The following is a 17,125-nucleotide window of genomic DNA, read 5'->3' as shown; positions in this document are numbered from 1 at the left end:
ATTTATGATGAAAAGGCTCTCCTCTGCAATTTTTTAAGAAGTCAACAAGCAATTTTAAGCAGATGGTTAAAAGAGCTTTCCTTTAGCTGTTCCACATGGCAACGGAATAACTATGTCAAAAATGACAGCCATTGTTATAAGTTTAAGGGTGGTTTGTTTTGTTTTTGTTTGGTATAATCCAGGATAGTTTTCTACATCCTTGAACCACATTTTTTTACTTGTGGATCATGACTTCAGTGTTGGTCTCAGCAATGATCCTTTAGGATACTTTGAATAGTGGGATCATTTTAATTATTTTCTTTTTCTTAAGCTTTCATCCCCTTCAACTAGTCTAACGCAATGAAAATTCTTGGCTTTTACAAGAAGCAGAAGACACAATTTTTTTTTTCTTGCAAAGCATTACAGGGTAAACTTTCATAAATCTGGTTATGTGCCATGCTCCCTGCCAGTCACATATTCGGCAAGTGTGAAAGGGGGTTCTATCTGCATTCTGATGTGTGTGCGTTAAGCTGCTCCATCCAGCCGGGGATCCCGGGCCAATCAGGGTCTCCTCTTGCACAGATGGGTTCGATGTCCATAGGGCTTCTTTTCATTCTTTCCAAATGTGCTGTTGTGGGGAAATGGCCACCAAGAGCAGTGGCAGCTCATCTGGCCTCACAAATTCCTTCACACATTCTTTTCACATGCAAAGATTTTGTTTGACGCCCTCTTAGTTTAGGCCTAATTTGGTTCTCCATAGAGTGTTAACCAATAAGAAAAAATAAATAAACATATCATTGATTTGGATCTAATAACTCCCTTGTTTGTGTTTACTGCTTTCAAACATCATAAATGCAGCCCCAGAGATTCCTGTTTGAGAGATGTCCAGTGCCAGTTTCTGACATGAAAAGTACCTTGGGATTACTGACACGGCCATCATTCAGTAGAGGGGAGAATTTCATATTCCCACTTTTAAATTTAAATGGCATCTATGAATTGTGAAGGCATTATTGTGTTTGGTACACCAAAAGCTTAATAGGAAGAAGTAGAATTGGAATACTGAGCAAAATGTAAAGGCCCTGACTTGTATCTTTTCAAGCCTAATTTTCAAAAAAAGAAAGAACAGTGTATTTTAAAAGCATTTGTTGCAGTTGCCTTTTTATACTCCATGACAATTATAGGAACGTTGCCAATATGACAATCTCTACCTACTCATACCTATTTTTACTTAAGGGGAGTTTTTCTGGTATGCATACCTTTTGTGTAGGCCAATTGTTTATTACAGGCATGGGAAATTTGTGGCCCGCAGGCCCAGTTAGCCCCAGCAGGATTCTAATTTGACCTGCAAGGCTATTTTCCTCAAGCCATGCCCCCCTGCCCCACATTGGGTGTCAGGTGCATGGCAGGTAATGATATGGCTGCAAACCCCACTGGGATCAGCAGCACACAGAGTGAAGTGATTCCTGCTCGAAAGCACACTGGCCATCAGAGTGGCCCACGGACGATCCCTCCCCAAAGTGCCCATCCTGACAAAGTGGTCTGCAATGGGTGGGAAAGCTGAGGTTCCGGCCTACTGGCTGAATCCTACTCCCTACGGCTAGTTTATAACCATAGTCACCCTTTGTGTAGAACAGGTGAATTGGGCAAAGATGTACGTGCTGAGTCAAACTTCTATGCAGTATTGCCAGTGTCAATCCTGATTTTTAGCTATATAAATGACATTGCTGGATAGAGACTATAACTGGCAAAAATGTTTGATTTGCAATCAATATTTTCTAATATGAGACTGAGAATGAGCTATCTTTCCATTCTGCCTGTTGATCTGTTTGCTATGAGTTGAAAGCTTTGTATGTGCCATTCAACCAAAAAATGATTTAAGGAAAGATTTACAAATAAAAGGTTCAATAACAGATTCTGTTTGTCTAGGACACTGGCAGTTAACGTCCTAATATTAGATAGCGCCAATCTGTACATATGTGGTTTGGTGTTCCTTTGAATGGTGTCACATTCACACCATGGAATTAAAGCATCCTTATAACACTTTTAACGTCCATGGCTTCCCCCAAGGAATTTTGGGAGCTGTAATTTGTTAAGGGTCCTGAGAGTCATTACGACACACCCGCCCACACACAGAGCTACAATTCCAAGCACCCTTAACAAAGTATAGTTCTCAGGATTCTCTGAGGGAAGTCATGACTGTTAAAGTGCCTTAAGAGTGCTTTAAATGGTGTGGATGTGAACTGGTTTTCTCATTTAGCCTCCTGTGCTGAGGAGCACAAGAGGCATCCTGTTGCAGGATGGATTCTGTGCCAAAGTCATGCCTCCAAGTCATTGTGCTCTTATTCAGAAGTTTCACTTCCCACCGTTGTGGGCCTCAGTTGGCTACTCATGCTCTAGTCTAGGCTATGCTGTTTCCATCATTTCTGTTGTAACCAATATGATTTTTCCCTAGGTAATAAACGTATGTATAAATATATAATAAATGAAATGCAATGGAACTATAATCTTCTCATTGTGAGTTTTTTTTGTTTCAAAAAAATTTCCAAACTTAAAATATTGTGTCTTGTTGCCAATGTGGGAATATTCTCAAAATTTTGTAACTTGAAGAGTTCTAGGCCAAAGATGAAAGTTGGCGATACAGATACTGATCTCTTTTTAATGACTACAGTCATTTGTCTTCATCTATTGGATCATAAAAAATTGGTGATTTATTATGTACGGTTATAGCTATTTTGCAGGCATTTATTTTTCTTTCAACCAAGTAAGTAGATTTCAGTCCACATGAATATAGATCCATCTGATGGGGATCAAAACTTACAAGATGTTTATTTATAAAAATATTTGTATACCTCTATTTCATTAAAAACATCAAAGCAGTTTACAACATGTTTAAAACAACAATAGAATTTTTAAAAACACAGTAAAAATACAATAAAAACAAAGGTCAATTGTTGCAAAAAAAGCATGTTCTTAATTGCCTGCATAAGCCCGGCGAAACAGAAAGGTTTTCAGCAGGCGCTTAAAAGTTAAAATAAAAGGCATCTGCTGAATCTCTGTTGGCAGAGCATTCCAGAGAACTGGGCCAATGACAGTGAAGGCTTGATTTCATGCCGATGTTAAATGAGCAGACCCACTCCTACAGAAAATCTCAGTGATCGAACTGGGATATAAAGGTTTAGGCGGACCCTAAGATACCCTGCACCTAAGTTGTTTAGGGCTTTGTAAATTAATGACTTTGTAAATTAAAGTAAAGTAAAGTAAAGTAATTAAATAGTAATGAAAAGTTTTAAACTTGAAAAGAAAATAAGAGCTCAAAAACTAGTGATGCCCAAAATGAGAGAAAGATGTATGCCCCCTAAAGATTAGTGCCACATACTTGCAGTTCTTTTGTTATGGGAAACAGAAATATCTTTCCTGTCAGGTTGCTGCTCCCTTGTGGGAGGGGGGGAAGCTACTTTTTCCCTAGTACTTGGTCCACAATTGCAGGAGATTTTTCCTCTTCCCCATATCCTCCATCTACTACTAACGCCTTCACAGAAAATGTGCTGTTTTAATATAGCTTTCTGATGTTTGAGGTTGTGTATATTATACAGCCACGAGAGTGGCTGTATACTATAGTCAGTAGGGATTTTTCTTTTCAATGACTTGTCTATCATCATTCAAAACCACCATTCATCAAGGTTTCTGTCCGTGTTCCATATTACATCAGGGGTGAAGAACCTCAGGCCCAGAAGTGGGATGCAGCTCTTGAGGCCTATGCAAGTTTCCCCAGGCCACGCTCCTCTCTCACTATGCCACTCTCTTCACTGCCCTGCTCCATGCCTTCCTTGAGTACCCTGAATTGTGATAATGCTGTTGCCTGATTGCCTGCATGGATCTCAGACTTGACTGGCTTGACTACTGTACAAAGTTACCACTGGGTTTTTTGGTTTCTGCCTCTGGTCCTGCCCACCACTGGCAGGTGACACCCTCCCCAAAGGTTGCCCACAAAGGAATGTGGCCTTCAACTGAAAAAAAAAGGCCTCCACTCCTACATAACAATTATGGGATAATGCTCAAACTTTTTCTAGACTGATTTAGAAACTTTTTTTACAACGGACTATGATCGCTGCATCACAGTTTCCTGAATATTAGGTCCAAATTATACATGATGGAGGCAGCCATGATAGTTTGTTTATGTATCTTCCCCATTCCCATACAAAGAAGGAAGTGTGAATGATTTTTACATTAAAAAGGGAAGGCAAGTCAGGAGAAAGAAACACTCACCCCTGTGCCTTCCTTCACACTGGTGCACCAGGCATTTTTCTCCCAAGCAACCTCATTTCTAGTATCGGGATCAGGCTGGAGAAAAGATGTTTGGGGCTGACAGACCATGAGAAGGTAACACAAGGAAGTGGGGAGAGTCCATCCTCTTTCAACCACGTGCTCTAATTTTACTGTAAAAATTAGACCTTACTGCCCACTTGATGCATGAGTGAGGCAGACACTGGAACCCCAAATGTAACTGCCCTGTCACATCTACTTTGACTTTAGTTTCCCCTGAAGACAAATAGGAGAGATGTTTCTCCTGTCGGAATTTAACTGACTGTTTAGCAATCAAGTAATTGGCAGAGGATACATAACAAATTCCCTTTGCTGTCTGCATTTATTATAGACCACTTCCTCGAATGGAAAAAAGAAAAATTCCAATGAAGTCAAGTCACTTTCTGAGTCTGTGTACGTACACACACACACACACACAGCATGAGCACCCAAATTTAGCTTATTTGCTTCTATTGGATCTGTACATTTGCATAGATCATTGCAGTGAAGACTTTCCTTCCCTTCATGATCCAGCAGCAATTAGACCATTTGATGATAATAAACAAATAATTCCAGGGGAAATTTTGGATCATCACATGCATCACTGAAAGTAAAGTAGATAATAATTATCCTGGGAAAGCACAGAGGTAAGTTTCCATAAGAGCATAAACAGAGTATTGCTTGATCATATGAAGGGCCCATCTCTAACCCAACATACTGTATGCAACAGTGGCGAACCAGGTGCTTTGGGGGAATATATAAGCAGAGCATGAAGACAAAGGCCCTCCCCTGCTCTTTGACCCTGTACTTCCCTCACTGCCCCAGTAACTGGTGTTCAAGACACACTGCCTCTTAACCTGGAGATCCTGAATTTTTGCAAGTTGCTTGAAAATCTTTATGTAGGGAACATGCTGCGTGCATGAAGAAGGGTATCTACAGCCAGAATAATGACCTGAATAGGCTTTAGTTGGGTAGCTTAGCCACACAAGATGTAAGTGGCCTTCTAAAATTGGTTTAAAAACTTATATCTATTTACACAATAGGCAGTGTTATGTACACACTGTAAAAGAGCAAAGTTCTTTCCTGGGAAACTTCCCAAGTGTTACTTTTTAAACTTACTCTCCCTATACATTAACAATGAGAAATGTTTTCTCTTTTGGCAGATGCAGTTGTCTTTCATGAGCCACACAAAACAGATCAGCTGCATTGTTTCATGAGAGACTGATAGAATGCTACAACAGGGATTGAAGGGGTCGGCAGCTTTGTGTGTCGTGATGGCAGACTGTTACAACTTTTCTAGAGTTGCTTCCAGATAACGTGTTTATTGAGCATTCATCCTGATTTGTTTGCAGGGAAATTAGGCAACATTGGCTATTTAATGAACATTCACTGATTTGTTTGCAGAGAGGTTAGATGACATTGCTCAAAGCAGTGCATTTTCCTGTCATTTTCCTTGTTACAAAGAGTCTGATTTTGGGGAGGAAGCAGATTTATTGTGCAAGAGTTCCAAATCAGCTTTAATTCTGCAACCTGAATTTTCTAGTTTGTGATTGAATCCCACCCCAAAATAGTAACAGTCTAGAAGCACCCTAGATAGTCAGAAACAGTGAGCAGCTGTCCTTTTATGGAGCTATTTGGGCTCACATGACAGATTTAGCGAGGCCTAGAGTGTTCCCATGCTAGGGTTGTTTATCACTACTGAGGTATTGTTTTTCTGCAATTAACTGCTTCCACACAGCACTTAATATAGAGCTGTATTATCCAGAAGTACCAGTCCCCATCATCAATACCTTTCTATTCATCAGTTCAATTGAGCAAATACCCCTTGCAATGTTAATTAAATGATTCCTGCTTACATTTCTTTGCCCCTTTTATATTTTTTTCCTGTTGAGTACCACTGCAGGATTACTGATGAATCCTATTAGTTGTTTCTTTAACAGTTAAAGTATTTTGTTTGTGGGACCAACCTCTTTTGGTAAGAGGTTACCAATAGATTGGTAAGATCAGTGGCTAGTGGACATAGAATGAATTCGAATCAGTCCTGGCTTGTTAGGTCAGTGGAATGGTTTTGAACTGGCACTGGCCAACAGATGCCATCTCTGTGCACTACCTACACTGGTGATACTGGTCTCCATTTAAACTAGCAGCGATTAGCATATTTATTTATTTATTAAGTTTATTTACCACCCTTCATCACAAGACCACAGGGTGGTTTACAGCATAAAAATAGCAAACAAAATATGCCAAAACATGATGCCTGTACCATACAAAAATTAAAGCAATTATAATAAGACATAATAAATACAAAATCTTAGATACAATTGTAAAACATATGGCAATAAGCCTGACACTTGGGACAAAGGAACCCTCGTGGAAGTACTTAGTGTATTGATTGACTCAAGTTCTATAAGTAGATCTTGGTCATTTATACTTGTTTTTTCATTTTTTAATGTGACTTTTACAGAATGTCAGTACTGGGGTTATGATCTTCAGCTACCAACTATGGCTTTTGAAGAAGTGTTGTGCAGTGATGAAAGTGCCTACAAGTGGCTGGTTACCCTTAAAAGAATGGGAATTGTGCTGTTAACAGGAGCTGCTAATAGACAAGGAGAGCTGCTTAAACTTGGGCAACGTATTGGATTCCTTCGCCTCACATTTTATGGGTAAGTTAAAGCTTTTATGTATGCTAGCTCTTATCAGCTATGTCATCCACATTGCTGCTTGACATCACTCCAGGGGTGGACAGAGATTTTTTTTCCTATTGATTAAGCTTTTTTTTCTTCACATTACTAATAGCAATGCAGCCAAAGAAAAATTATGTGAAGGAAAAGCTTTCCAGCCAGCTCAGAGGCACCTTCAAGTATACAATATGCTGGCACTGAAAGAGATTAATGTAATCTCTCCCCCCCCCCCCGAGATGCCGTTGGCCGTAAGATACTTTACATAGATGACAGAAATGCAGGGTTTTCAAACTCCTCCGTCTTTGTTCACATCATATCTGCCCCCCCCTTTCTATCATCTAACTGCTTCTGTTTAGTAATGTGTACATATAAGGAGCTGCCTTCTCCTGAGTCAGGCCAATGGTCCTCCAGCCTAGTAGTTTAGTGTTCTTTTAAGTGGAAATGCCAGTGATTGAACCTTGAAATGAACATATTTTAACATGGTATTGTTAAATTGCTTTGAGATGTTTCACAGGAAGCAATTCATAAAGGAAATAAATAAATAAGAATAGTGGCCAACTTCATTCCTATGGGGAGCTCACAAGCAAGACTTGAAGATGATAGCCCTCTCCTACTGTTATTTCCCAGCAACTGGTATTCAGAGACATACTGCTTCAGATCCTGGAGATAGAATATAGCCATCATGCCTAATAGTCACTGATATACTTATCTATAGAAGATATGACTAATCCTCTTTTAAAGCCTCAGAGGTGGTGGCCTTATCCACATTTTGTGGTAGTGAATCCCATAGTTTAACTGTGCGCTGTATGAAGAAGTCACACACGTGCAACCTGTCTCTCCCGTCTTTTGCGGCTGTGCACACAGGGCTGCCATTAACCAAGATGGCTGCCGAGGTTTCCCTAAGGGGCTGAAGCCTCCGCCGTCATCCTGGTTGATGGCATGGATGTGTGCTATGCGCGTGCATCCCTGCCATCAACCAACATGGCAGCAGGGGCAGCAGCACCTTAGGGAAACTTTGGCCTCCATCTTGGTTAATGGTAGCCCTGTGTGCGCAGCCCCCACAGCCACAAAAGACAAGAAAGACAGGTAGGTGGAGCCAGTGAACGGGCGGGCGGCTTGGAACCTTCCTCCCTGCAATCCATGGCAGCTACCCTGCCCCAGATTGCAGAAGAGGAGCGCTACTCCTCCCTCACCCTATTGAGGGGCCCCAGGGGCTCTCGGCTAGCACCCGACCTGGCCGCCCTTTGGTGCCAGCCCTGGAAGAAATACTCATTTATGTCTGGTCTGAATTTCCTATCAGTGCTTACTTGCAAACCATACTACCAAGGGCAGCAGTTTGATACTTTGTTGCATAGTTCACATTTTTAAATATTTAATTACAGTGGGCAATATTCATTTGAATGTGCAAACACAAAGATTACCACTGGTGCAATGGTACTTTCCTCCTGTGCCATTAATTTGCTCCAGAAGGTTGAGGGAACCCACAGAACAAATTTAGGGGGTGTGTGGGGGGAGGAGAGAGACAAACTGTTTCACTGAGCAGGGAAGAATCCTTGCACTGATGAAATATTTACCTTAGAGCTACATTGAATACAACCCTGTATGTGTAGGCCACCTTTTTGAGTCCAACCCTCTCAAACTGGCTTCCAACTAATAAATTTGCATTATAGAATCAACCAATTTGAAATCATAAAATACTATAACAGTAACTTTAATAAAAAGCAAAAACAGCAATAACACTAACATAATAACAAACATTCAGCCCAATAAGAATAATAAAATCATATAAATAATTAAATTTAAAGCAGCACCATAAATTCAGGGAGGTATGTACAACAACCCAATGAAATCCTTATTTAAAAGAAGGCAGTTTTAAACAGATGGTTCCTGAGGGCCCACTTAAAGGCCTGCAAAGATAAGGCCTTAAACATTGCAGCTGAAATAGAGTTTCACAGGCCTGGCACCATCACTGAAAAAGCCTATTCCTTGTGCTTGCCAACCTAATTGCTGTCATGGGGAGGGGGGGCATACAAGTAGGGCCTCTGAGGCTGATCTGTAGGAAGGCTGGTAACCTGGTTCCAAACTGCTAGGGCTTTAAAGTTCAGCACAGCACAGAAATGCACCAGCAACCATTGCAGTTGACGCAGTATAGGTGTCCAACTGCCAGGCAACCACCAGTACCCATATGGCTCTATTTTGCACCAGTTGAAGTTTCAGAGCCATCTTTAAAGGCAGGCCCACATAGAGCACAATTACAGTAGTCCAGTCTGCATGAACTGGATTGGAGTTGAGAAGCCACCACATACTCTAACACCTTGGAATGGAATGGAATGGAATGGAAGTTTAGAACTTGGGGAGTTATTTTTCCAAACCATTTGGTTTCTTTAAACCAATAAAAGCCTCACCACTGCATACTTTAGGGCAGTGATGACTGCACCATCTCGCGGAGCAATGTTAACTACTTCAAAGGTCCAAATCACTAGCCGTGACAGATTTTAATAACCATGAAGGAGAAAGGATAGAAACTGAGTGAACCTTTGGTTGGCCTCCATACCTCAAATAGTTTATTTATTTGTTTATTTAAACACAAGAAGAGCCCAGCTACATCAGGCCCATCTAATCCAACATCCTCTTCTCACAGTGGCCAGCCAGATGTCTATGGGAAAACCAGAAGTAGGACCTGAGTGCAATAGCACTTTCCCCACTTGTGATTCCCAGCAACTAGTATTCAGAGGAATACTTCCTCCAACAGTGAAGAGAGAACATAGCCATCATATGAATTTGTCTAACCTTCTTCCAAGTTGGTAGCCATCACTACATCTTGTGGGAGGTATCTGTCAATAATGCCTGGCCAGCTTGTACAGTGCACAAGACCATGCATTCATGCCTTCCGTCTCTTGTTTATTTAAAACATTTCTATACTGCTCTGTTATCCTTTTTAGGATTTCAGCATGGTGTACAATCAACAATAAAAGTAACATAATAAAACAATAAATGCAAAACATAATAAAACAAAATCAATGCCTGTGTCAACAAAAGCATGTTGACCTGTTGTTGGAAGGAGTGTGACATCGGCACATCAGTTGCTGCAGGGAAGATGTTCCAATGACAATGACTGAAAAAGTCCCCTCTTGTATTGTTGAGTGTTGTACCTCCAATTAAAAGAGGCACCTGAAGGAGGGCTTCAGCAGAAGATCTCAAAATGTAGGCTGATGGGTAGAGAAAAAGGTGCTGCTTCAAGTCCCAAGCTGTTTAGAGCTTTAAAGGTAGGTACCAGCACCTTGAAGCGAAGTGAAGCAGCCATAGAGAAATGCTCCAGGCTCTCAGCCTGAGATGAAAGATCTCCCACACTAGGAAATGGTTGGGATGAAAATGTTATCATTTGAACATTAACGCAGCCGAAGCTCTGCTCACGGCCGGAGTTCGATTCCAACAAAAGGAGGAAGTCGAATCTCTGGTAAAAAGGGTTGAGGTCCACTCAGCCTTCCATCCATCCGTGGTCGGTAAAATGAGTACCCAGCATATGCTGGGGGGTAAAGAAAGGCCGGGGACAGAACTGGCAATCCCACCCCATATATATGGTCTGCCTAGTAAACGTTGCAAGACATCACCCTAAGAGTCGGACACGACTCACACTACAAGTGCGGGGACATCTTTACCTTTTTTTATTTCAAGCTAGTGAATCCCTAATAGTCTCAACCATTTGGCCTTCTAACCCTAGCCTATTCACTTGCCATCTTGCCATCTTGCCAATAAACAAGCCTTTTTTGCTAGTAGCCTTTCTTCTTCCCATTTTCTAGCTGGGAAGTGATTTGCTTGAAGTTTAAGGCAGCCTGGCCTATTCCTTTAGATGTCTTCCTCCTGCTTGCACTGGACCTTGTATAAATCCTAAAGTCACCCTGTCTGGTTGGAACACAAATGTTTGTGCAACCATTGTCAAAATACATAATACACAATTCTGATTATTGTTCTTCTCTTGTGACTTGTAAAGAAGAGCAGAAACAGAGGAGAAAAGGTATCCTACATTTAAATGTTACCATCTGTAATTTTGACATATTTTTTAGTTATAGGTTTTACTTTAGTCTGAAAGGTCCCAAAATCCAGGACATCTGGGGGATAGGGGAGGGGGCAGCCAAATGTTTTTCCCTCTCAAATAATAGCAATCCCAGTGAAACATCCCGTTTCTTTTGAGCATCTCTGTTTGAAAGTTAGCAATGTGGTAAACAACAAATGTCTCTCCTCTTTGACTGAAGCTATTTAAAATAAATAGAAGAAAGAAAAATACTCCAAAGCTTGGCTAGAAGTTTCACATTCCTTCCATATTAGAACACAGAAGCAGCAATGATTTATTTCCCTCTGATAATATTTTTGTACAAGGCCACATGGATGTTGCATTGGTGTACGCAGTGTTGGCTAAGCAGAGTAATGTGAGGATGGAGTAAATATGTCCATCCAACTCTAATGCTGAGAATAAATAGAGATGATTCTCTCTCATTGCTTGCCAGTGAAGACAGAGATAGTAAATGACTGAAGGAAAACAACAAAACCTTCATCTTGCCAGGATGAAATTGTTTGGTTATTGACAAGAAAAAAAATAAAATTTGGGATGTTGCCATTTCCCGAATGTATGAAAAAATGTCTCAGAGAAGAAAATTAGTCCTCACGGCCCTCTAGACAAGGACTGCCAATAGATGTGCACTCTTATGGTGTTTCCACTGTGCAATTGCTAATTTATAAATTACATTATTAATTATCTTGGCAAATTTGTAGAAAAGGATGCATACTTTAAAAAAAGTGAGAGGGGGAAAATTATAGAATTACAAAAAAAGAATTATCTCTATGAGTACGTTTAGTTCAGAAGAATCTGTGGAACTGCAGTAAAATTTTACAAGCACTTTAGATACAAATAATGTTTAGACCAGAGAATTTGACTTCTGGACCCATGAAGGAATCAAGGAATTGCAGGCATAATGAAAGCTGATTCTTCTGGAGATACAGTGCCTTGCAAAAGTACTCAGACCTCTGACCAATACTCTTATATTACTGAATTACAAATGGTCTGTTGTAATTTCGTTCTGTATGATATTTTATTATGAAACACTGAAAGTCAAAATTAATTTTTGTAAGGTGACATTGGTTTTATGTTGGGAAATGTTTGTAAGAAACATAAAAAACTGAAACATGTTTCTTGTATAAGTATTCAACCCCCACACATTAACATTTGGTTTGGCCCATTCTTCTTGGCAGATTTGCTCTAGGTCATTCAGGTTGATTGGATGTCGCTTGTGGACTGCAATTTTCAAATAGTACCAAAGATTCTCAGTGGGATTGAGATAAGGACTTTGACTGGGCCACTGTAGGACATTCACCTTTTTGTTCTTGAGCCGCTCCAATGTTGCTTTGGTCTTGTGCTTGGGATCATTGGCCTGCTGAAAAGTGAATTTCCTCCCAAGCTATAGTTTTTGAGTGGACTGAAGCAGGTTCTATTGCAGTATTTCCCTGCATTTTGCTTCATCCATTCTTCCTTCAATTTTAACAAGATGCCCGGTCCCTGCTGATGAGAAGCATCCCCACAGCATGATGCTGCCACCACCATACTTCACTGTAGGGATGGTGTGTCTTGAGGCATGGGCAGTGTTAGGTTTGCACCACACAGTGTTTTGAGTATTGGCCAAAAACCTCCATATTGGTCTCATCTGGCCACAGAACCTTTTCCCACATTGCAGCTGGGGCACTCTCATGCTTTCTGGCAAACTGCAGACATGCCTTCAGAAGGTACTTTTTGAGTAACGGCTTCTTTTTTGTCACCCTCCCATACAGGCCAGTGTTACACAGACCTCTTGATATGGTTGACTGGTGCACCATTACTCCACTACCAGCCACTGAACTCTATAGCTCCTTCAAAGTGATTGTTGGCCTCTCTGTGGCTTCTCTCAGAAGTCTCCTTGTTTGAGCACTGAGTTTTGAGGGACGACCTTTTCTTGGCAGTGCCTGGGTGGTGTGATGCAGCTTCCACTTTCTGATTATTGATCCAACTGTGCTCACTGGGATATCCAAACACTTGGATATTATTCTGTACCCTTTTACTAATCTATGCATTTGCATTACATTATCTCTCACTTCTGTAGAATACTCTTTGGTCTTCATTTTTCTTCAGATACACAGCCTGACCAGTGATCCTTCAACTGTGGGGTTTTTATCCTGACAGTGTGACAGCTGGTATAGCACAGTGGGGAGGAGAGCCTGGCTGGAAGTTCAGAATCTGTGAGTTCAAATCCCCGCTCGTGTCTCCTGGGTGTCAAGGGCCAGCTAAAGATCACCCACACAGTGAGTGGCTCAGGGGTTACGTACCCTGCCACCTGTGCAGCCGTGGGCAAGCTGCATAGTCCCAAGGAGCCCAGTTGCCCCCCAGCTGGCAGTTGCAGACAAGGAAGGGGCTGGCTTGTGCAGTTGTGGCAAGCTGAGTAGGCCCTAGCCAGCTGGGGAGGACTAGCCTCAGAAGGAGGCAATGGTAAACCCCCTCTGAATACCGCTTACCATGAAATCCCTATTCATAGGGTCGCCATAAGTCGGGATCGACTTGAAGGCAGTCCATTTCCATTTCAATATGACAGCAACTTTAATGGTTCACAGGTGCAGGCCAATGGTAAGGTAATTGTGTCTTCGATAGGGCAATTTCTTTCATCTGTGTAAACTGTGAGCTTCCACAACACAGAGGTTGAATACTTATGCAAGCAACATGTTTCAGTTTATGTTTCTTACAAACATTTTCCAATGTAAAACCAATGTCACCTTACAGTAATTGATTTTGAGTTTCAGTGTTTCCAAATAAAATATCATACAGTACGAAATTACCATTTGCAATTCAGTAACATGAGAGCATTGGTCAGGGGTCTGAGTACCTTTGCAAGGCTCTATATCTGTGCCCCACTGTGCCAAAGAAAAGGGACACAGGCAAAGCCAAACTGAAAAGTTGATTTTATATCCTAGCTGATCGACTTTTCATGGTTATGTATGTTTGCTTTCTTTAGCCAAATTTTCAAATATTGGCACATACAAATGGGAAGTATGATGAAATAGAGTTGGTATAAAGTACATGTCTCAAGGCTGCTTAGGCTGAATATTGTACTGCAGGCAGTAGAACAGTGAATGAATGAATGAATGAAGTCACCTCTTCCCCTGGATCACCCTGGGGCTCGCTATGGGAAGCCAGTTGTACATAACTGCATAGCTCACAGTGTTCTCTTTCAGCTGAGTAGTGGTTGGGAACCAGTATAGGTTGATGCAACCTGCCTGTGTATACATCAGGGTTCAAGAGCACATTTCAACAAATCACTTAAATTAGAGTTGTCTTGACCTGACCTTATAAAGCAATTATCCCCTGGCTGAGACATCTTTTGCACCTACATGCATATGTATATCTGTGCACGCACACACTCATATACACATTTATATACAGTTTGCTCTTATAGATTGCTCCTACTCTCCCCTTAAGTGAGTAGTCAGAGAAGCAAATTGTCCCCCTACATACAGATTAATTTGTGCACTTTGGAAGGGCATGATGACCAAAGCTGAAGTATATGGCTGGGAAGGCACAGAGATGATCATACCACTGACATCTAGCTCATTTAGGACTCTCTCATATGACAGCTTCCTGGTTTGCCCATTTCATTGCTTCTGATCCCCACAATTAATTTGGCTGATAGGGGCCAGTGTGTGATCTGCATGTATTGCGTAGTCTGAGTGGTACAATCATCAGGCTAGGAAGGCATCCAAGACAAGGCAGGCTCCTTTTCCTCTAAGAAGCCCTCAAAGTAAGCATAGGAGACCAACCATGTGAACGACACAGTGTGTGCTAGATCTGCATTGGTCACCATTGGCTGGGTTGACTAGTGAAGAATTGATGCAGCAACTGAAATGCTGCAGGAGTGCAGGGCAAGATCTGAGAAGATTCAGAAAGGGAGTCACCATTCTCAGTCACGCTAGGGACAGGATCCCAGACTTGCCAGCAGCCCACTAATGATAGCAGACACTTTATATTTCAATTGCAGCACTTGGAAACTTTGTCCAGCAAGTCACTAACGATTTAAAAAGAGATGTTATAGAGATAATTCTGGTTTATGAGAACTCTGGTTTGGCTCAGAATCCAAAAAAATGCTGGAATGTGGGCAAAGTGGAATGGTGGCTCACATTTACTCCACAACCTTCTCTTGTTCTAATACCAATTCGGATAAGGAAGAAAAAAAATTATATTCTGGGTGGCATCTTTTTAAATCCTATTCAGTTTATCACAAGTGTTTGGTAAATATTCATGGTTTGACCTTTGTCACTGACTGGTGAGGGTTTTCCATCACCTTGTTTTTACTGCCAGGTGTAATAAATGATGTCTCAAGTTCATCCTTGTGCTGATAGTCAGCTGTAGAATTATGCAATCTCCAAATCAAGCCTTCAACATAACTTTAACTTGGCAATTAGAAGACAAAAAAACTCTAATGTTCCCTCTAAATACCTTCCTGACTTGCTGTATTTAAAATATCATGTTTAATGTCTATAGTTTATTTTGTGTGTATATGTATGCATTTATTGTGCACTCATTGCAGTATTTACAGAAATAGTTTTCTCCATAGAGCACATAACACTATAGCAGTGATAGTCAACACAGTGTCCTCCAGATGTTTTGCGGTACAACTCCCATGAGTTCCAGCCCGCATGGCTGTGAGGCCCAGGATGTGACTCAGGAACCAGACCAACGGCTGTAGTTAATTCGTGTTTTATTAGGGTAATGTCCAAACAAAGACTTCATTTTCTCATGAAGCAATACGGGGATACAGGTCCTGCGGCATTGGGAGAAAGTTGACAGAGCAAGGGACTTCTTCCCGCCTGTTCTTTAAGAAGGGGCCAAACGGGCACGCAATCTTTCGCTCCTCCTTAACTGCCCCTCAGGTACTGCCCGCCTTCTCCCTCTTCTCTCCTGTCTTTTCAGCTGTCTGCGTGTGCGCGGTGAGGGGGGAAGCATCACCCCCTCCTCTTCTGAAGTTTCCGATTCCAGGATGGGGGATAGGGGAGGGGCTGATGGTAAACTGCCTCCCCGCTTTTTGGCTGTGAGCAGCCCTCCCTCTTCCCCCTCTTGCTCTGAGCCTGAAAGAGGGGGAGGCGTGAGAATGTCCAGGGAGGGCTCAGGCTCCCCGTTGCTAAGCAACCTTATCACTGGCAGTTCCTCTGTTTCGTCTTCGCTCCAAAGGGGGGAAGTTCCTCCCCCTTCCCTCTGCCTTCCATCCGAATACTCTTCTCCCAACTCTCCGGGATCCAGCTCCCCGGGATTGGGACCCCAGCTCTGCCTTCCAACAATGGCCAATGGTCAGGGCTGATGAGAACTGCTATGGTCCAAAACATCTGGAGGGCACCACATTGCATACCCCAGTGGTATAGGCTTAAAGTGGTTGAATAGTCTTTCCTTCTTATCAGGAAGCCCAAGGCACTGTCATTCTGAGATTGGGGATTAAAACAGGGGTAGCCAACGTGGTGCCTTCTAGATATTGTTTGACTGCAAACCCAATCAGCCCCAGCCAGCATGGCCAGTGGGCAGAAATGATGGGAGCTGCAGTTTTATAACCCCTTATGAGACAGTGAGGTAAAGCACTCAACTGCAAACTACTGGTGTAACAGATGAACAGTATTGCAGAAAACAACAAACTGGGGAAATTAACAGACAGTACTGAATACAATCCAATAAAGAAGTGCAGATAACAATGGACCAATAAACACACATTCTGTTGGTCACACTAACACAAACTGCATACCAATCTGAGGATAAATAACAAAATACTGCATGCAGAAGTAGAGATGACAGGATTCCGGTCAGGTCCTGTTTCATAGGATCTTCTTCAGATAAAATCCAATCTCTTAACTCAATCTCATTACTTGTGAAAACACACATTCCCCATAAGAGGTTACACACATCTATATCAACATATGTAATAATCATAAACACCAATGCATTCAAATAGCAAAAGGAAGATAGCAACTTTGAGGTTATGCAAACACACATGTACAACTGTTTGCCTGCTATTCAGGTGTTGTGGATGTGTGCTCAGTGCAATGAGCTCCTGTTCTTCAGAGAACAAGTTTTCCTGAGGCCAAGGTCAAGGCTCCAGGGCAAGACC

General features: G+C 41.7%; 1 protein-coding gene across 9 annotated transcripts in view; it reads left to right on the top strand.

Annotated features, from left to right (window-relative positions):
* BBOX1 (gamma-butyrobetaine hydroxylase 1) overlaps positions 1-17,125 on the top strand; it is a 78,374-nt gene that overhangs the window by 44,319 nt on the left and 16,930 nt on the right. For all 9 annotated transcript variants that reach the window (XM_061610598.1, XM_061610596.1, XM_061610594.1 and 6 more), the window contains one exon: positions 6,746-6,944. In XM_061610598.1, the coding sequence (XP_061466582.1) occupies positions 6,746-6,944 (199 nt within the window). The remainder of the gene's footprint in view (positions 1-6,745; positions 6,945-17,125) is intronic.

The sequence above is a fragment of the Rhineura floridana genome, chromosome 2 (assembly GCF_030035675.1).
Source record: "Rhineura floridana isolate rRhiFlo1 chromosome 2, rRhiFlo1.hap2, whole genome shotgun sequence".
Taxonomy (NCBI): domain Eukaryota; kingdom Metazoa; phylum Chordata; class Lepidosauria; order Squamata; family Rhineuridae; genus Rhineura; species Rhineura floridana.
The sequence above is the reverse complement of the archived record's forward strand: the minus strand, read 5'-3'. Positions and strand labels throughout refer to the sequence as shown.